Source organism: Echiichthys vipera (genome assembly GCF_963691815.1).
Source record: "Echiichthys vipera genome assembly, chromosome: 17".
NCBI lineage: Eukaryota > Metazoa > Chordata > Actinopteri > Perciformes > Trachinidae > Echiichthys > Echiichthys vipera.
Window position 1 is genome coordinate 6,241,998 of NC_139842.1, and position 20,948 is coordinate 6,262,945.

Below are 20,948 nucleotides of genomic sequence, written 5' to 3' on the forward strand. Positions count from 1 at the left end.
CATGCTCCTCAGCAAAGGCAAGTCTCGCCTTTTTATTCTTTCTGCTGATGAGAGGTTTGGTCACTGCAGAGTGGATTTTCAGTCCAGATTGTTTTAAATGATGAGACACTGTGCAGAGACAGATCCTTGCCCTGTTCAGCACTGAAACAACTCCAGCTGCAGTGTTGAACTGATTCGCCATTGAGAGTCTTCACATAATCCTGTCCTCTCGTGCACTTGTTTTACGTGGATGACCGACTTTTTTGAGGGACTTAAGTGAATCTGTGTCTGTGTAAAGTTTCAATATTCTTGAAATCACAGATGCCCAACCTCTCTCTGATGGCTGAGAGGGTCATCCCTTTGGCTTTCATCTGGACAACCTGTTGTCTCAGGGTTTCAGTCACCTTAGAGCAGCTCCCCATCTTGCAAAGGAACCAGGAGAGCCGCCAGATGTGTCCAATTAAGTAAATTGCTTTTATTGAAGTGCCGTGGTTATTAAAAAAAAGAAAACATGGTAGCACAGCAGTGATATAGCCACAGCTGATATTCTATCAAATTCTGAACAATAGAAAATAACAATATTTCAAAATAAATCATTATTTATAAAAGTATTAATCAGTTGTTCTCTCCACTGTATTTGACAAACAACAAAGTATTCTGAATCCCAAAATAGTTTAGAAATAAGAAAACTACATGAGCAGTGTTCAGATATATTCAATGTGTTGCAATGGAGAAAAAAACGTAAAATAACATCATCATCCCAAGTAGCGGTCTGAACAGTTAAGCCTGTGTTATATACAGTATTTTGTTTATCACACACAGAATAGTGAAGAGTTTTGACAGCAGTTTTGACTTCTTTATCGTATCACTAACACCTTTTTCTTGCACAGATGCTTTCCTTCTCTGCTGCGGCCTTCATGGTGGTTTTAGCGCTGAGTTCACACGTTGAAGCAGGCAAATGTCCCAGAGCGTGCAGCTGTAACAGCACCAAACTCACGGTCACCTGCGTGGGCAAGAACTTAACGGAGATTCCCCCGACTATTAATGAGGTGAGGCATTCAAATGTAAAGTGTAATGCCTCCACTTTCACACATGGCGGCTGGGGACTGTTTGATGTATTTCGGGTGTTTCCTACATTTGAATGAGCCTTTGAATCCATAAAAGTTACAGGCCAAATGAAAAGCACAAACTAAATGAATGATTGGACTTCAAATCAGTAGGGAGGTGATAACAAAAGTGAGGTAGCAATGAGTTATTTCTGGGTGGTAACTTTAATTTTATCACTGAAATGTATTAGTAATAGTCATTTCTGGTGACAGTAATATTATTGCTGTTATGCGTTACTGGTCACTAGAAAAATTCCAGTCCTTTCCTTTAGTTGTGTCACCTCTGCCTCAGATGCATCCTCTGTTCTGGTTTATCGCTCTCACAGATTACACTGAAGCTGGACCTGAGGAACAACAACCTGCAGGAGCTGACCAGGGGGGCGTTCATCCTCACCCCCTACCTCACCCACCTCAACCTGCAGCGCTGCAACATTATCAAGGTGATGGAGGGCGCTTTCCGGACCATGGGCCGCCTGGTCTCCTTAAACCTGGCCTACAACAAAATTGACATCCTTTATCAGGTAAGAGGAGAGGGCAGAACTACAACACCGTAGAGACAGAGTTGATATTTTGCACAGTTCAGTTGAAACATTTTGGAGAAATGACATTAGTGATAGACCTATATTCCATTTTAAGATAATCAGCATCGACCGGTGTCTGCACATCTGCAGGCAGGCATGTCAATGTGGCTGCTGTGGAATAAAGTCAGCGCTCCCCCTTGGGTTAATTTCGACACAGATCTCAGGGGGTCATCCCTATGTACCCATCCCTGGGCCCTATGTTCCCTGCTCGGGGAACATAGTTACGGTCCTGATGTCAGCATCACTGTAGCTACCAGCTAAACTAGCTCACAGGGCTAGAGAAACTATAATATAGGTGTCGCAGGGCCCCCACTCCAACTGCCAATGACTGAAACATTCATCACATTTGTTAGTTCAGACGGTTGTTGGACCGTAAGCAAGTTTAACTGTGAAGAACGGAATTTTTTAAGCCTGATCCCCGCTACACATGTAACATTTCAGTATTGCATCTTGCACGGATGCTACACTATCACAGTGAAGAAATCTCATATAAACACCTATACTACAATCCGCCTCTGTTAGTTCCATGTTCTCCAGGACTCATTTTCTCTTTCCCTCCCTCCTTCTCTCTCCCTCCTACCTCTGTCCCGCTGTAGGAGTCCTTTGACGGCCTCTCCTCCCTGAAGGAGCTGCACCTGGACCATAACCGTGTGGAGGAGATCCAGCCCGGAGCCTTCACGCAGCTCGGTTTCCTCAACATGTTGGCCCTGACGCACAACCAGCTGGTTTACATCCCCAACATGGCCTTCCAGGTACTCAGACTTACAGCATTATAGATTTTTTTCTATCATCACAAACTGATACAAATGCATAAAAGCTGCTGCACACACATGATGTTCACACACCCCACAATGAATGACTGTTTTGTGATTTTGAACACCCAGAAATCTCACTCCTCTTCCAGGGCCTGCACAACATCAAGTGGCTCCGTCTGAGCCATAACTCCCTGAACAACTTGGCCCCTGAGGCCTTCGCTGGACTGTTCGCCCTGAGCCGCCTCAGCCTGGACCACAATGAGCTGCAGTTCTTCCCCACTCAGACCATGACCAGGTGGGACCATCTGAATGGCATTATACAAGTGTTATTTTAATGTCCTAATGGAAAACAATGCTTATGACTTCTGTTCACTATGGCAACAAATGCAGTTTTGCTAATTAGGGGCAAAATATTATTGTGAAAGAAACGTGACTGTCTTATCACTGACCAGTACAAGACCTAGAGTATCTATATACAGTATATACACAGGTATGTATATATATAAATAAGAATGAGGGATCCCTCCTTTGTTGCTCGTTTTGACTTTTCTCCATTTTTCCCGATAAAAATCTTTAAGTTGTGTTTTCCTCAAACAAAGGAAAACCCAACATACCACTCTGTTAAATTAAATTGATTTTATTTTGCCTAAATCAGTGCAATATAATTTTTAGCTACTCTAGCGTCATACCTGTAGGGATGTCAATGGTCCAACACTTTAGTCCAGACTGAAACTTTGTCCAGGCATTCGTCCCCAGAGGATTAAGACTACTGATTCCCATAGACGTTTCTTTCACTGCCAGCATGGGGTTGACACTTTTGGTTTTCAGCCACAACTATTGGATGGATTTCCTTGAAATATGGCAGAAGACATTTCAGTTTATAATGTGATTTAGGGCTGAATACAGTATAAATTACCACAAACGAATTGCCTTGATACAGTATATGCCAGTCTTTGAAAACACACAATTTTATATTTGTTTTTGTTTCTTTTGCTGTTTTCAGTTTTTCTTATCAGCTATACAGTAAAAAAAAACAAACATACATTCTTGGGAGGCAACATAAGGGAGAAATTGCAATGAAATATCAAACCACAGTAAATTTGTCTAAGGTTGTTTGTCTCATTCGTCTCCTTGTAAAGATTGCCTGAGGTCACGCGCCTGGATATGAGCCACAACCCCATGACCTACCTCGGGGAAGAATCCGTCTCCATGGCGAAGCTCACACACCTCTACCTCGGCCACATGTCCCTTCAAGACCTGTCGGATCAGGCTTTGTCCAGCGCCCCCCTCCTCTCCCATTTGGACCTCAGCCACAATCAGCTTCGTTACCTGGAGCCCCTCTCAGGCCCCAGGGAGCTGGCCAGCCTCAACCTGACCGGTACAGCTGATATTTTGATGGACACAGATTTAGAAATGGAGGATCATACCATATTATGTCCTCTTTTATACATCCTGATCGTTATACATTTTTCTTAAAGGCAACCCAGTGTACTGTAACTGCTACATGCGGCCCCTGAGGGAGTGGGCAGGTGTTGGTGGCGTGAAGCTGCTGGGAGCCTGCGCCGGACCACCTCACCTATCAGATGAGCCGCTGCAGGCGGTGGCTCCTCTGGCTCTGCGCTGCCGCAGCAGGGGGGAGATGCTAAAACACGAGTTTGAGGAGAGTGATGAGAGCACAGGGAGCACCCCGCCCACAGCCAAGCCCATGCAGAAAGTCAAGTGTCCTGTTAACTGTGACTGTGATGTGAGTATTTTACACTTCACATCCATCATTAGCAGCTTTGCCCCCACCACAGTGACATCCTGGTTGATCCAATACGGAAGGATTAGTTTGCACAACCAAGCTGTTTTTCACAGCATCATTAAACCTGTTTAAGGCCTGTTTCAAAACACATTCTAGTCTGTATGTTTAGATGGTATGTTTAACACTTTGGAGGGTGAATTTTTCTTGTACCAGGCTAGTTTTTATTTTATCTGAGGTTAAAGTTTATGAATAATTAGGGGCGTGGTCTCTTCAGTGACAGTTAGCTTCTGGCCCTCACTTCTCCTCGGAGGCTAGTTGTCAGGATTATCACGCTAAGTCCGTCATCTCGACCTGGACTGCAGTCATTCGTTTGGTGTGGTTCCTATGAGTGACAAGATGGTTTTCCCTTCGATCAACTGTACAAACAGATGGTTTAGGAACACCCCGTGTTAGCATTATCTCTGTTATTCTAATTAAATAGCCGCACACACACAGAGGCAAGTATGATTGGATCAAGTTGAGAGAACGGGCCCCAGCGGAGAGGCTGAGTCCATTTTTTATACAGTCTATGATGTCTGGATGACTTATTTGATGTATGTAAGTGCCGAAAAAGACCATGGGGTGATTTTGCGTCGGAATAACCCTTTAAGTGTGTTAATGGCAAAGAGAGTAGACGTGGGGGTAGGGGTAGACGCGTTTGTTCAAGACATGTAATTGTATTTCTTTGTGTTCCTCTGTTGTGTTGTAGAACAATAATAAGAACGTTGGTTAAAGAAATCCCAATAAGATGTGTTGTTTATAATATTCTGATTTTCAACCCTCCCCAGATTGAAGCCCAGCACGCCACATGTGAGGGTCGGGGACACAGCAAAGTCCCGCGAGGCTTCCCCACCAAGACGCAGCTGCTCGACCTCCGCGGCAACCACTTCCACTACCTTTCCGCCAACAGCTTCCCGGGCACCAGCCAAGTTGTTTCTCTTCACCTGGAGCTCTGCAAAATCCGTGAAATAGAAGCCGGGGCCTTTCGGGGAATGAAAAATCTGTTTTATTTGTATCTTTCTGACAATGATCTCACATCCTTGGATCCCGGAGCCTTCGCGGGAGCCCCCGATCTCACCTACCTTCACCTGGAAGGGAACCGGCTGGTACAGTTCCCAGGATCAGGTGAGTGGTTAGTCAAGTCAGTTACAAGAATTTACATGGCATACATATGTGTAATATGACACAAAAAAAACTATTTTCCATCTTTTTGTGTCTCTCCTGTAGCTCTGGCAGTCTTATCAAGTCTGTTTGTGTTGCACCTGGAACGAAATGCCATCTCCAAACTGGAGCCCACTGGTTTGCTGTCCTCAGTAACCCCTAAACTCAGGGAACTTTACTTGACCAATAACACCATAACTGCTATTGCCAGCGGTGCTCTGAACTCCGCTTACCTAGGGACACTTCACCTGGATTCAAATCACCTGACAGAGATGCCTACTCATGCTCTGTCTGCGGCCTCTAACCTGGAGGAGCTCAACCTGTCTCAGAACTCAATTCCCTGGGTGGGACCAAAGGCTTTCCAGCCCATATCCCAAAGTCTGAAGAGGCTTTACATGGATCAGATGGGTGTGAAGAAGGTATGAGAGACTGTCACGTATCTTCAGTGTCCTGTGCATCACAAACTATCTGTTTTTTGGGGGTTTTTTTTAAACCTTATTATTACTTGTAGAAATATGTGGAGGTTGTGACTGTGGTCTCACCAACAAGTTGCTGAAAGGAGTCTTTGATGTAAGGAGTGTATGCTTATTGCCTTTATACCAGGATAGGAAGTGGGACTCCAAGTCTGAGCCTCATACTCATGTGCCTCAAACGTAACAGATTTAAAGGCCTTAACTAGCTTTTTATGGAACAAGAGTCACCACTAAGACATTGTTTTGAAGTAAAGTTAGTTACTGAGACCTGAACATCTTTTGTAGACTAAACTTGTATCACCGTTCAGATGTCCAGGGACGCTCTGGCAGGGCTGGGCCCAAGCCTGAAGGCTCTGACTGTGAGAGGAAACCAGCTGGAGGATCTTCCCGACCTGAGCCCACTCACTGGCCTGGAGGTGGTCGACCTGCAGGACAACCCCCTGCTGTGTGACTGTACTTTAATGCCCCTACGCAGGTCAGTGCACAGTTTCCCTGGATATAGAAATGTGCAAATAATATCACGTTTTCCAGACATTTCCCCTTTAAGAATAACTTTAGCTGCTGTAAGCAAATTACTTTAAGTATGAATGAGCGTTTATAATTGTTATTATGGCAGCAGGACGGCACAGTGAAAAGAGGAAAATGTGAGCGAGGCTACAAGGATGAAGGAAGCAAAGTAATCAATCCAATAAACTGTTATTAAAAGTGACACTATTGACAATAATTATTTGACCTTCTCTGTCTCCCTCTGTCTCTCAGATGGATAGAAAATGTAAGTTTGGAGGTGATCGCCACCTGTGGTCACCCACCTGAGCTCAAAGGTCAGAAGGTCAGGGACGTACATGTGTTCGCGTCCTGCCCAGAAAGCAGCTCTCCTCCAGATGTGAAGGTTGCTGTGGCCCCCAGACCTGCAAAAGTGAAGAAACCCAAAGCCAGCCTCTCTAAGGCCCCTGGAGTCAAAGCCAGGCCTGTGAAGCCCAAAGCTAAACTAACCAAGAATAAGCCTCAGAGGAAACCTATGGCGCCAAAAGTGCCAAAGAACAAGAAGACACTGTAATAAGTGAATAAGTGTGAAGATGTTATTTTTTAAATTATTATTAAAGCGCTTAAGATTACAACTCTGTGTGGAATTTACGTGCACTATTTGTTATCCGTGCATAATTAACACAGCAAACACAAAACAGGATAATTAAAATAAATGTAAAGACAGAAGCAACCTCGTACCCAGCCTAATGGCTTCCACACCCTGAAGAAGACAGTGATGTGGTTGGTTTGATAGATGCAGCACATAACCACTTCAACACAGTCAAGACTGTCCCATCTAATTCAGACTTACATTTCAAAAACACTACAGTGACAACAATTTTATGTAAAACTAAGTGATGATGTTGCTCTATAATGACATCTGCATTAGACGCACCATTCAGCTCTGACATAAGTAAGTCATACGATGTATAAATGCCTATATAAACCTCACGATATACATCATTACGTAAGGGTTCCATGGTGTAATGGTTAGCACTCTGGACTCTGAATCCAGCGATCCGAGTTCAAATCTCGGTGGAACCTGTCTTTTCAGTTATTAATGGAAATAGGAACGAAATATTTATTTTAAGCCACATATTATAGTCAGCTCCTCTCTAGAATCACTACACCACGACACAAACGAGCACAATCCCGAATTAAGACACCAGTAATACACTGACGGAAATGGCTGTGTTTCTTCCGGGTAATCTCTGCTGGTGACACCGGCACGCTCTTACTTCTCCTTTCAAGATGGCAGCAGCTATGGATGTAGATACGCCCAGCGGCACAAACAGTGGAGCCAGCAAGAAGCGATTTGAAGTAAAGAAGGTATGAGTGCATAAAATAACTCAGTGTTGCGGTGTAAACAAAGTGTACAATCTGCCAGCCACCACGAATGACCTTCAGCTCCGCTCACTTCCACCATCGAGCGAGTTTATCTGCCGTTAGCATTCTAGCGCTAACTCACTCGAGCCTACCGTTAACTGTAGCTAGTTAGCTTATAGCCGTTGGCCTGCCTCAAACAGCATGAATGTGCACTTCGCTTTTCGGGAATAGCTATAAATTAAATCAAGAGCCTATTAAAGTGATGTGCTGAAGATCACCGACCCTCATTACGCTGTAATCATTAACAGAAAAGAAGGCTTTTCTGTTCAACCTTAACATGAAACCGTCGTAACATTAATAAACAAAGCTAATAACTCTGCGAGCTAAGTTAGCTTCACGTTGCTAAGCGGAATTAACGGAGATTCATAGCCCCCGCAAAGAGTCAAAACATGAAGTTACCACACGTTTATGATCCACTTCAAATGTAACATCCACTATATGGTCAACCTAAAACAGTGTATGGTTTATTAAACCTACAAGGACAACCTTTTATTAAGATTAAGTAAGTAAAAGACCCAAACTGTGTTTTTTTTAAACTCCCAAGTAAAACCTTTACATTATGGTACAAGAGCCTGCGCGCTGCTGCTCACTTCCTGTTTCTATATTGTATGCTGTGTTGCCAAAATAAGTAAAGAACATTTTCAAATGTTTTTAATCTAAAGTATTAAACAACAAAGTGTTCCGTGAAGCTGTTATCAAATCTCTGTGTCAACAAGACGAGCTGCAGTGAACCTGTCGGTCACATGTTTGTGTGTTATTCTGATTTCCCTCCAGTGGAATGCTGTGGCACTGTGGGCCTGGGACATTGTGGTGGACAACTGTGCTATCTGTCGGAACCACATCATGGATCTCTGTGAGTTCACCTTTGATACGGACTATGAATAATAAATAACCGGGTCAGGAGCAGCTGGGAAAGTGAACATCCACAACAAGTTTTTAGGCTCTAAAATGACATACATCAGACATGTCAGCCTGTTTTGTGAAATTGTTTTGTTGACACATTTCTCCCTCCCTCCCTCATCAGGTATAGAGTGTCAGGCCAACCAAGCTTCTGCAACCTCTGAGGAGTGCACGGTAGCCTGGGGTGTCTGCAACGTGAGTTTCCATACTCGCATTCAGCATATGTCACTGATCACGTCGATAACTGCTTTTCTTCAAGTGCTAAATGTTTCCCAGTGACGGCTTTTTCGCAAGGTCTCTGTTGTATCCCAGGTTACATGGTCATCAGGGCTAAAGTCCTGTAGTGGGAACTAGTCCTAAGATGAGCAGCCAATCGGAATAATTTCAATGTGCTAAGCTGCCAATTCAACATGCTCAAACAGCCCAAAAGCAATTGACCGCCACTTGGTCCTAACAGTGCTGGACACACCGGATGAAACGGTGGTAGATGCTCATTGCATAAACTTATTCAGGCTGATTCTCATCTGGCTAATTTTGTTTTAAAAATATAGTTTAAACAGTTAGCTGATTGATTGATCTCCTATGGTTACTAACATTACTGATTCTGAAAATAATTACCAAATGATGTAAGCTTGCATGACTTGTCGGTTATTTTTACAGAATTTTAACATTTATTTTGACCCTTTGCCCTATCGTGTTTCTTTGAAGCTGTACAGTGCACATATATTCATGTGTATTTCTGCTCTGTTGGCTTTTCTCTTCCCCAGCATGCCTTCCATTTTCACTGTATTTCCCGCTGGCTGAAAACCAGACAGGTGTGCCCTCTGGACAACAGGGAGTGGGAGTTTCAGAAGTGAGTATTCAGTACTTTCAAGTAGATTCAAGTGTAACACAGATGTTGGGCTTCGGGGAGGTGTCTGTGGATTATTGTAACAGTGCATTGAATCTTACTTTGGCTGCTCATTCATTGAACGCAGAATATTTCTTGAATTGAATATCTGTATTGACAGTACATCCTTTTCTTCTGTCATGTTTTTACAGATACGGACACTAGCTGTAGAAATCCTCACCTTTTTCTTGGTTACTACAAGCATCATCCTTTTTGCTTCTCTGTTCCCTCCCGCCTGTATGCCTAGTTGTTATTTTACACCCATGTTTTTGTTTTGGTGTGTTGCAAGTACATAAATAAACGGAAATGTCACAAAAAAAATCTTGTTTTACTGGGTTAGGATTATTCGGTGTGCTGGTTTGTGAAGCAGGAAAGTCATCTGATAAAAATAACATGGTTCAACATTCGCTTTGGTAGTTAAACTACATTTTAGTGGACAAAAAGCTGTCCTCAGTGACAGGAATTTGCTCCGTCAGTCAGCTTTGATGCAGTGATCGAGGGCTCCACGAGAGCCAGGACGGACCACATGTTATCAGGAGTAATCCTCTGGCTGAATGACAGATGCCCTGTGGGGATTAAGTGGCCTGGTGACCCACTCTTCCCTCTGGGCCTGAATTATACTGCAGCTCCTGTAGGGACTCGCTTGTTTTCAGACATTTTATTGAGCCAATGATTGGGAGAAAGTTTAAGTTGCATTAGAGCCAAGCAGAAATTCACACATTTGAGAACATTTGGCAGCTTTGCTTCATAAATGAAAAGCACAATCAGCTTTCCAAAACTGTATTTTACTCTCTACGTATACTCTCAATAGGTGCAACCTTCTGCCAACAAGAATTTAAGAGTCGTATCAGTGGAAGTATTTCAAATTCAGCCATTGTGCCTGCAGACCACCTTTACACTGCGCCCCAGAACATGCAACCACCTGGTTCAATTCCACCCGTTCTATCAGTACGAGAAAGTTTCTTTACATGAGAATATGTGAGAGGTTGAAACATAGAAAATAGAATGAGAATAGAACAGACATTAAACAGTTTGTCCTGGTCATTTGAGTCTTTTTTCGTCACTTACATACATCAAATAAGCCATTGACACAGTTTTTTCCGTGTTGCAACTAATGACGGAGAAATCCCGGAGAGTCGCTAACAGCCAGACGTGGCTAACACTGATTAGCTCAGGGCAGCACAGTAAAGGCATTAAAACGTCTTTTTTAACCACTAATACAGCTCAAAATAACACCAAACCTCTGCAGTAGCATGGTAAGAGTCCCTACACATAAAACAAAGCACCAATGGGCTCCTTCCTTTTCGACTGCATTTGGTAATCAACTTTAATGGACTTAACTATTAGAGGAGCTGGTACAGGGGCCATTAGGGTAAGCCTTTAAAAACACTTTTAATAAACTGGGTTCTCTATCTTGTTTTATGTGTAAGGACTCTTCTTATGGTACTGCAGAGGTTATTGTTATCATGATCAGTATTAGTGGTTAAAAAATACTTTTTAATGCCTTTACCGTACTGCCCTGAGCTAATCACTGTTAGCCACGGCCGACTGTTTATGCATGCAAAAAACTGTCTGGATGGCTTATTTGATTTATACAAGTGCCAAAAAAGACCATGGGATGATTTAACAACGGAATTACATTTTAAGAGAAAATGGCGATTGTTGAAGAACTTGGTTTTGGCCTCTCATTTAATGAATAGAATTTGATGACTTACCAATAGAAATATAAAGCAATCAACTCATTTGTCCAAAACCTCATCTCAGTGAATCTACAACTTGCTCGAGTCAGTTTATACGGACGTTAGCCCACTAGAGGTCAGTTCTGTGAAATGGAACATAAAAATGGCATCTGCTCTGACGTCTTACAATGGTTATTTGAATGGAAACGTCCGTTCTACAGGTCGAAACGCAATGATGCATCAATTTATACTAAATACACCAACTTAACTATGAATCAGCATACAAGATGCTGCTTGTAAAAATGTTTAACATGTTGAAAAGGAACTCATTGAATTTTCTGAATCACTTTTCTCAGTTTAACAATGAGAAACGGCAGTAAATATTTAGTGTTTGTGTACGTCCGTGTGAAATCAAAGTCTGGTTTGTACAAGATGCAATGAAGAACGAAACCAAGAACAACTGAACTAGAAAAGAATGTCAAACCTGTTTTGCAGTAACAGAGGTTTTATTATTGTGAATCATTATTTTTCCAACAGGGTCAGACATCAAGATCAGTGATTTTTTTTTTTTGCATTTATAATAAACAGACCTGATAACAAAAAGTGCCAACAGTTGAGTGTGAGAGTTCGGCTCTGTTTGGAGAAAGGAAAGACCGGTAGCTAAACCTTTAGCACGTATTAAATGGCTGTAAAAATATTTGAGAGCTGTTTTCTTAATGCACAAGCTCCCGGTTAATCTTTTCCAGATACAGGTTAAGAAATGTCAACCTGTGGTTAAGTAAAGCCCCTGCTGAGACGAGTCAGGAGAGGTTGTCAGACCTGACTCCTAACCATCCAGTTGCTTAGATGGGACGTTGCTAAATGCTAACAGGCCGATTAAGAACATTTAAAAAGTTGCCCCACCTTCTCTACATGATACCAATTAACCCATCACCCGCTCCCCTGCTTGATCTGCACACAGTGGAATAAATGTTGAAAAGCGTTGTGGCTCTCCAGATTGTTTCACCACGTACCCTCTCCACCTCTCATCTCTGGTCCTTTTCCATCTATGGCTGTGGTGACGCTCCGAATTTGGAGCTCAGCTTGGTGACAAGGGCCATGATTTTGGGGTTGTTCTGGTACTTGGAGATGTTGGCCGGGTTCTGTGCCACATCCTGGAAGGCAGTCATCACCTCGGGGTCCTGGAATGCAAACAGAGTCACTTTTATTCACAAAGTGCATTTTAAAATTAGTTTTAAAGGCCACTTTTCCAAGTTATTTTCCTGGGATGTACGGCTGAAGGTTACATTTCTTTTTTTTTTTTTTAATTGAAAATCTTTTACATGCCACGAAGGGCGCACTTACACTGTCCATTAGTACTGTGAAAAGCACGCTTCACGGCTAAAGTCTAGTTGGTTTGACCAGTGGGAGTACAAGTGTTCCACATTGAAAGAGATGGGCTTTTGTAAAGCACAGGTGCACATGTACGACCATCGACGGTGGTCCGGAAGTCTATTTATATGCGACTGTTCCCCGTGACGGACATTTAAAAAGATGCCGCCAAACGATTCGTGGTGGTCTGAGGTGGAGCGTTTACTGCAGATTTGGTCGGATGAGAATATTCAAAAACAGATCAGCGGATCACCTGGGCAAAGCGTGAGTCTTAAGCTACGCTTTCAATAACTGCTGCTGCAACACAGCAAACTCTTCAGAGCACTCTTCTGTCTGTCTCTCGTTACTCAACAAATCATCTTGCAAGATTTCAGACAAGACTTTTCCGGCTGTAGAACAAAAAAAGTGACTATTTCAAAAGAGTATCATGACTTTCTATAGGCACTGTATATTGGCGGTACTCAACTGCCCTTATATTGGGCTTTCACTCAATACTGGACCAGTGTCACCTGACTTTGAGGACATGAACAGCAGCCACGTCTTGTTAGTCGGGTTGAGTCGCAGTAACAGAAAAGAGTTTGCCTCCAATGGTGCCGTTCTGTGTGGACAGGAGCTTCCCTCTGTAGCTTTTTAATCTCTTTGAGTGAACAACAGGATAATGCTTTTGAGCCCATCTCTATGTGGCACTGCCAACAGCTCAAATGCATATTTTCGGGTGTGTGGAGTTAAAACAAGTCCCTCCCCTGGACATCCTCCTACTCTTGTGTAAGCGGGGATGATTATTTCTGATTTGTTGTCGTGCCTGCTTCTGAGCTCTCGGAAAAACCCACCGTAGCGACCTGTTACATGTGGAAATAAGTGAGCGGATATATGAGAATGAGTTTCCATTCTTTATGCTAAGGCAAACTAACAGGCGATAGCTTCATATCTACCATACAGACTCCAGAGCGGCATCCATCTTCTCATCTAACTCTTGGCAAGAAAACAAATGGGCGTATTCCCCAAAATGTCGACCTGTTCCTTTAATATCCGTGTAACCTGAGTCATGGGACATATCGCTGGAAGTGGAGGATTAATGTTGAGCGGTTAAAGGCACCTTCATGGCATTGAGCAGCTCAGGATCCTTCAGGAGTTCACCGAGACCAGGCATGCCAGCCGGTGCTCCGCCTGGGAATCCAGCAGGACCTGCAGAAAAACAAGATTCATTATCAGCAGCAAGACTCGCATCTGTTGGATAAATCCACAATGAACCCCCAACGGCACAGAGAAATGCTTTGGAATATTGCCGGGATGAGCTGTTAATATGATACTCAGGTGAAACTAAGGAAGGCTACAAACAAATTACTCAAAACAGATATCAATCTGTAATTCTCGACTCTCGAAAAATCACCCCTTGTTCTGATCTTACAGCATACAATACTGTGTAGCGGATAAATAAAACAATCAAAGTGTGTATTATGAATTATTAACCACATGGGTATTATCTTCTTATTCTCTGCTCCTACAATGACAGTTGTGGAATTCATCTCATGCACTGAACGGGCTTGTGTCCACTCTCCTACCTGGGAAGAATCCTCCTTCGGACTGTCGTGCTTCCTCCTCCTGTTGAAAGACAAACGAATGGGATGAGTTTATCAGTGTCGCACGCAATCGAGACTTGTAGGTGGTTGGAAGCGTCCGGTCGTAGCTAAGCGACCGTAAATAGACACGTGTTGAACCGGTGTGCAGACTTGTGAGAGAGATGCAGCGTATTTGAAGTGTTTGGAGGGTGGTGTCTTTTACAACCAAAAACACAGAGGAGCAAAAGTGTGAGAAATGGATTCAACGGTGTCATTTTCTGCTCTAATGTAAGCTGCAAACGTTAGTATGTCTGTAACCAACCGTTACTTCAAAGGAGCATTTCATACTACATTATTTTGTGGGGTTACAGGTTTTGTATAAGCTCAACAGGCACAGCACCAGTTACTAAGAGGGGCTTAGCGAACGTCGGCTGTGCCTTTGAGCTATAGAAGTGCACCAGCAGTGAAGTGTGCGACTGCTCTGGAACAACTTCAGTATGTTACAGTTGACTGTGTAGGGAGACTAGTTCAACTTAACAACTTACTATACAAGTCTAAAATTGGAAATCCCCAGAGCATCTCACCTTCTGAGCCCGTGCATGCTCCTCCCTGGCTTTCTTCACCCGCTCTTGTTTCTCCATGACGTCCTTCTCTTCCTTCTTGCGCTGGTATTTGCGTCTGTGCTCCACGATTTTCTTAGCCTGAAGAACAAAAAAGGGAAACATGACAAGAGTGACGAACCACAATCCCACAGCTTGGAGCAGCAGCTTTGTCCAATGTCTGGAGCCCTACTCTGATCAAAACACAAATAATGTGTGCAAGCCCCTGTTCCATGGCACATTAACGTACATATGTGCATTAAAGTTACTAAAAACAAGTTTAAAACAGTGGCTTCTATTCCCTCTTTTCACCAGCATTTTACCTTAGGCTGGACGTCCTTCAGCATTGCACTGGCGTCCTCGTCATAGTCCAGTTTACAGGCTGTGGCCAGGTCCCTGGCTGCCTCCTCCCAGTGGCCCAGCAGCCTTCACACACACAAACACACACACACACACACACACACACACAATAGTACCATCAGATCACTAACCTGAGGGCCAAAAAAACGTCATGAATTGACTAACAATCAAGGGCTTTATTAGTTTACCCACCCACCCTCAAACATTCAGACTGTCAGACTGGCTGGGTTGTAGATATGTGTTGGGGCGGTCACTGTCTGAGAATCTGATCTTACAGCTTTGACACATTTAGGATCTCGCTCTAAAAACAGCCTTTGGTGGACGTGTCTCATGGTACAAGCTAGGCCAACCATTTTAATTTGACTATCAAAGATTATCAAATCATCGCAACTGTCGAATTTCATCTGGGAAAACTCAAAACAGCACAGTGAATAGGGGCCTTAACCCTCTGTTTAAGATATTCCAACATTACACATATTCGTGTCATAGTACCCCAGTAAAGATCTGGTGTAGGGTGTTGACACTGAGATAAATATCAAGTTTCTATGAACAGGGCATTAACTACACACTAAATGTTTCTGACTTTATTGAGAGCTGACATAATAACAAATACCAGTTACCAAACAAGATGAAGTGTGTCATATTGTTGAGTGTTTGGTCATGCTGGGCATCCAAACGTACCTGTGAGCTTTTCCCCTCCACTTGTAAGGCTGTGCAGAGTCTGGGTTGATGCTGATGGCTCTGTCACAGTCTCTTATGGCTGCGTTGGGTTTCTGCATCTGGATGAAGACACTGACACAAAGAGGACAACTGATTACGCTCAGTCGTTCATGACAGACACTAACCCCTTTCATGCAGAGATTCTGCAACAGCGCCGCAATGAAGGAATTCTTGCAATGCCGGCTTTTTGTTCATTGACACAGAAGTAAAGGCGTTGTAATGACGCCCCAGTTGGGATTCTGCAGAGAACATCTGTATTCTGTAAGTAAAAGAGGCCTTGGCGTTTATTGTGTGCGTGCAAATCGCAAACCACCAAGTTTATACCTTATGGTAGCACAGCTGTCAGTAGAGAGAAGGCCAGAGATGGACTGCAGCGCTGCAAAAAGACTCCCTTTCTTAAAGTGAAAATTGTAAGTAAAATCACCCCAGGCTCTTTTCAGGCAAATACACATATCAAATAAGGCATCGAGACAATTTTTTTTCGTGCAAGAACAACTAATGGATGAATTCGGGACAGTCCCAAAAGGAAGGAGCCCATTGATGATTTATTCCAGCGAAACACGTAAACCATGTGATTTTATAGTTAAGTGAAATGTAAGTTAATAATAGATGGTAAAAGGTTTACACACATTTTTCCCTGCAGCATCGAAACGTTACGCGAGTGGTCAGGGTCGTGTGTTGCCGGAAGACGCACAGTGAGTGCAGGCACGGGTAAAGATGACTCACCTGCAACTTGAAGTGAAGAGAGACAGAATGGTTCGTGTTTGTATCTTTCCTGGCTGCGGAACAAAAATGAAAGCTAACAACCAGAAACTTTTCATAGGCTGCCACTGCGGTACGATGACCGTGCTCTGATAAACCAGTGGCTTATTGTTTTGAATCTGGACATTGAGACGCGCATCGAGACGGTTATGCAGAGGGATCACCGCGTCTGCAGCAAACATTTGGAAAAGGACGACTTTATAATTTCTAGGAGAGCTTCTGACCCAAAGAAGCCGTGCTTGAAGAAGAATGCAGGAGTGCAGCAACTGACTACAGATAGACTGGAGGATATTTCACCAAACTGCCACAAACCACAAAGTTTACGTGTTTTGCTGGAATAAATCATCAATGGGCATTGCATTTGTAATCGACTTGAATGGACTTTACTCTGAGAGGAGCTGGTACTGGTCAAGTAGGTAAGTCTTTCATAACACTATCCCCAAAGCAATTTTAGTCAAAAGCAACTGTCAGCAGCATAAACTCAGTCAGTTACAACATTGCCAAGCACGTTGCCAATATCCTCGCACCACTGGTGGGCAACACCCCACACCACATACAAAACTCCATAGACTTTGTGAACAAAGTCCGAGACTTATAAATGGATCCAGATGAAACCATGGTATCCTACGATGTGACTTCCTTGTTCACCTGTATTCCAACCGTGGAGGCTCTGGCCACAGTAAGAGAGCGGCTCACGCAGGACAACTCCTTACACAACCGAACAAATTTCAAACCAGACCTCATTTGCCAACTTCTGGATTTGTGCCTGAACACCACATATTTACGGTTTAATGGCATTTTTTTACAGACAGAAAAGCAGCTGTGCAATGGGTTCACCAGTGTCCCCTATTGTGGTAAATCTTTACACGGAGGAGGTAGAGGGAGAGGATTCTCACCTTGCCCTCTTGGCGTACATGATGGCTACGCAGGGGTTCAGCTTGATGGCTTCAGTAAAAAGATCCAAAGCTTTCTGCAGATTGCCTATAAGAAAAACAAATTAAACAGGTATTCATCTTTCCATTAACCTAATTAATAGAGAAGCTGTGTCTGCATTCACTTTCCCAGTAGAATTCAACCTACCTTCTCCAAGAGCATCAATGGCCGCTATCTTCTTCTCATTGGCCTGGTCCATCATCTCCTCTGTAACCTGAGGACACGTGGAGACACAGAGGTTCAATCTAATCCAGTCTAGAGTGGTCAAAGCTTAGTTCATATTTTCCAGGCCTTGAATCTCCTTTAATATCTGGGAGAATGGGGTTTGAATGTGAGTAGATGTATGCATGATTAAAGGGGTTTAGAAAAACTTAACATTTTACCTCAGTGTTTTCAAAATCTCCCATCTCCTGTGGTTCATCGGTGTCTGGATCAATCACTCCCTCGTTGTCCATTTCTGAAAAAGATCCAACATTTGGGACTCTCAAAAAATATGAATTACTTTGAAGGCCTGAGTTACTGTACTCTTCGCAGCAATAAGGATGTATCATGAACAATGTCTCCCATCCCCTCCCTGAAACCCTGGACAAGCTTCAGAGCAGCTTCAGCAGCAGACTCATTCAACCCCGCTGCTTAAAGAACGGCACAGGAAATCATTCCTACTTGCTGCCATCAGACTTTACAACGCTGCACAACAACACTGAGCGACGCTCAGGGAATAAACTCACACTACTCAAAGTGACCTATCACTGAAATGCACCTTTCTCTCTCTTGCACATTAAAATCCACATAGCATATTGTAATATAGTGTTTATCTGCGATACTGTACTTTTATTTTATTGTTGTTCATATTTTGTATTTTATATTTTATCTTATTGTTGGTACTCCTGATTGCTCTGTGCCGCTGCTACGATGACCTAATTTCCCCTCGGGGATGAATAAAGTTATCTATCTATCTATCTATCTATAGGTTATAAGGAAGGTACATAATGGCAACAAATTCGCTAAGATTTTGTGAAATTCTCATGAAGTAAAACAATTACTCTGAGAGAAAAAATCTGGTGTCTATCTGTCCAAGACGTCGCATACACGTACATCAAAGAATGCCCTTCTTTTTCCTATCCAGTTACAATAGTAAATGAACTAAAGGGATGTAGAAAAACGGGGACATATTTGTAAGCTGCGCTAACACACATTTATAGAAAAAATGAAAGACTGAAAGCTTGGCTTCTTTAATAAAAGCCTGCATGGACCTCCTTCACCAAAGGTTGCATCATCCACAAAAAGACAGCCACCTGCATCTATAATTATACTTTAAAGGGAGGGTTTGATACTTTGGGAAATCTGCTTTTTTTGCTTTCTTGCCAAGAGTTATATGCGAAGATGATACCACTCTCATATCTGTCAGCAGATGTTAGCGTGCAGCTGGAAACTGTGAGCCTGGCTCTGTCAAAAAGGTGACAAAAACCTTTTTAGTGTAAAAAAACGATGACCAACAATGACCCTTGTCCTCTGAAGCCAAAGCTGTGATTTAAGAGAGTATTGTGTACCTATGTCACTCTCCTCACTCTCATTCAGTGGAGGTTCTGGCTGAGGAGGTGGAGCTGATGTAGGTGGAGGACCACAAGGACAGCCACCCTACAAATCAGAGAGCACTCTGTTACAAAATGTGTGAAAAAAACACAATATTAAATTATCAAAACATGTACAATAAATGGAATAATGTATGACATGTATGTGTCACCTGGCATGACCCCTGTGTCTTGGGTGGGGGAGGGATTATTGCACCCATGCTGCAATATAAAATTAGGGAGAACATTTCAGCGAGCAATACAAACAACCTGACCTTTTATTTGCAGATATTATATGAACATTTTCCTAGATCTTAACATATCAACCGAGACACTTGTACAATCTTTTTACTGGTTGGAGCAACAGTAAGAGTTGCTGCTTGCCAGCAGGCAAAGCAGTTAGCTGCTTGGGGCCCTGGGCCAATAGGAGGAAGTTTAAAACTACAGCAGTGACAATGCACAAAGTTTGCAATGATGTTGTCCCGGTTTTAATTGTTCTTTATATTAATATATATGAATTACAAGTTTTTAAAATGTTTATATGCATATTTTAAAAATAACTTACTTTGAAAATAACCAAAATGTGCAATTTTAAAATAACATATGTTTAAATTTCACATTTTTGTTGTCGTGTCAGATTATTTATAACATAATGGTGATCGATGCTGGTTCCAGGGGCCCCCTGTGAACCTTTGCCTCTAGGCCCCTACAGACTAGAATCGCCTCTGGGTCCAGGTGTACTGACCCCAGCAGCCAGGTCCGGAAGAAGCTCATCTCTGGAAGGTGCAGGGTCTCGGGATTGGACTCGCACATCTGCACGAAGCCCTTTAACTCTGCCACTTTTCGTGGGTCCATCCTGCTCTGTCACGTCCAGCACACTCCGCGCTGCATGTGTGGGGAAACCAGAGAACAACAATGACCACCTCAGCCAAGACTGGCTTTGTTTACGTGCTCGGCTGCGAACGTTAGTGCGCGCGGTGTTAATGCTAGGTATGCTAACGCGCAGGGGTTGAATGAGCGTGCGCTACAACCTCACTTTGTTCACCCCGCGCTTCACATAAACACAACAATACAGTGTGCAGTTCAGGAGCGAGCAACTCTGCATGCACAGCTAGCACGAAAAGGCTATTTCAAAGGTCGCAAACCAGACGTTTCTGGAAATGTGAATCCGCCCGTGACGCGATAATGACTGTTTGACGCATGATACCATCGTTAGCCAAGTTAGCTGCAACACGGGCCGTGATTAATGAGAAACAACAGCTGCAGCCGTGAATGTGAGCCGTCGAGGGCAAACGCACCTGATCAAAGTTGTTCACCGTGAACACCCGACGAGAACCCCGAGGAGGAAAGTCGCAGATGGTCTGGTCTCAACTCTGCTGCTTCACTGGCAGTGGCGTCGCTGCTGTGTTTTCATTCAGGCGAGTTGTCGGACAGACTGACAGAGGACCCGTGGATTTGTTGCCCTGAGTTACGCCTGCCAGGCAGCTCTTAAAGGGAGAGTTGGGACTTGTTTTTTAGGCCAAGGACGCCTCTGCTAAAAGAGGGATGAAGCAGGGACCTGCTGCTACAGATATTGCATTAGATTAAGGTAGTAGCTCAGTCCATAGGTGACTTGGCTGGGAACCGTAGGGTCGCTGGTTCAAGTCCCTGTATGGAGCATGGACTGGTGGCTGGAGAGGTGACAGTTCATCTCCTGGGCACTGCCGAGGTGCTGTTGAGCAAGGCACCGAACCCCCAACTGCTCGGGGCAGCCCCATCGCTCTAACATCTCTCCTTAATTGCATGTATAGGTCCTGTCTGTGCGTGTGTGTGTATTTCAGGCCTGTGTGTGTAACATGATTAATAATAAGAGTGAA

General features: G+C 43.5%; 3 protein-coding genes across 4 annotated transcripts; 2 read left to right on the plus strand and 1 right to left on the minus strand.

Annotated features, from left to right (window-relative positions):
• Positions 1-869: 869 nt before the first annotated feature.
• Positions 870-6,895, plus strand: chadla (chondroadherin-like a; the record flags this gene model as incomplete). The annotated part of the gene is made up of 10 exons (XM_083931213.1): positions 870-1,028; positions 1,412-1,606; positions 2,263-2,418; positions 2,571-2,716; positions 3,561-3,799; positions 3,900-4,171; positions 4,993-5,329; positions 5,432-5,784; positions 6,147-6,313; positions 6,598-6,895. The coding sequence occupies 10 exons, from the start codon at positions 870-872 to the stop codon at positions 6,893-6,895; spliced, it is 2,322 nt and encodes a 773-aa protein (XP_083787339.1).
• Positions 6,896-7,572: 677 nt separating this feature from the next.
• Positions 7,573-9,852, plus strand: rbx1 (ring-box 1, E3 ubiquitin protein ligase; the record flags this gene model as incomplete). 2 transcript variants are annotated; one of them, XM_083930930.1, is made up of 5 exons in its annotated part: positions 7,573-7,692; positions 8,524-8,602; positions 8,774-8,844; positions 9,417-9,502; positions 9,691-9,852. In XM_083930930.1, exons 1-5 carry the CDS (start codon positions 7,615-7,617, stop codon positions 9,701-9,703), a joined length of 327 nt encoding a protein of 108 aa, XP_083787056.1. In that variant the 5' UTR covers positions 7,573-7,614. The 2 variants fall into 2 exon arrangements, with proteins under 2 accessions (XP_083787056.1, XP_083787057.1); XM_083930931.1 differs by lacking the exon at positions 9,691-9,852 and having other exon boundaries at positions 9,417-9,506.
• Positions 9,853-11,704: 1,852 nt separating this feature from the next.
• st13 (ST13 Hsp70 interacting protein) lies at positions 11,705-20,533 on the minus strand. The gene is made up of 13 exons (XM_083931496.1): positions 20,391-20,533; positions 19,838-19,977; positions 19,266-19,314; positions 19,072-19,159; positions 17,905-17,978; positions 17,669-17,735; positions 17,485-17,569; positions 15,788-15,898; positions 15,070-15,172; positions 14,732-14,848; positions 14,151-14,190; positions 13,685-13,773; positions 11,705-12,398 (listed from the first exon to the last, which is right to left on the minus strand). The coding sequence occupies exons 2-13, from the start codon at positions 19,945-19,947 to the stop codon at positions 12,264-12,266; spliced, it is 1,068 nt and encodes a 355-aa protein (XP_083787622.1). The 5' UTR covers positions 19,948-19,977; positions 20,391-20,533; the 3' UTR covers positions 11,705-12,263.
• Positions 20,534-20,948: the final 415 nt, after the last annotated feature.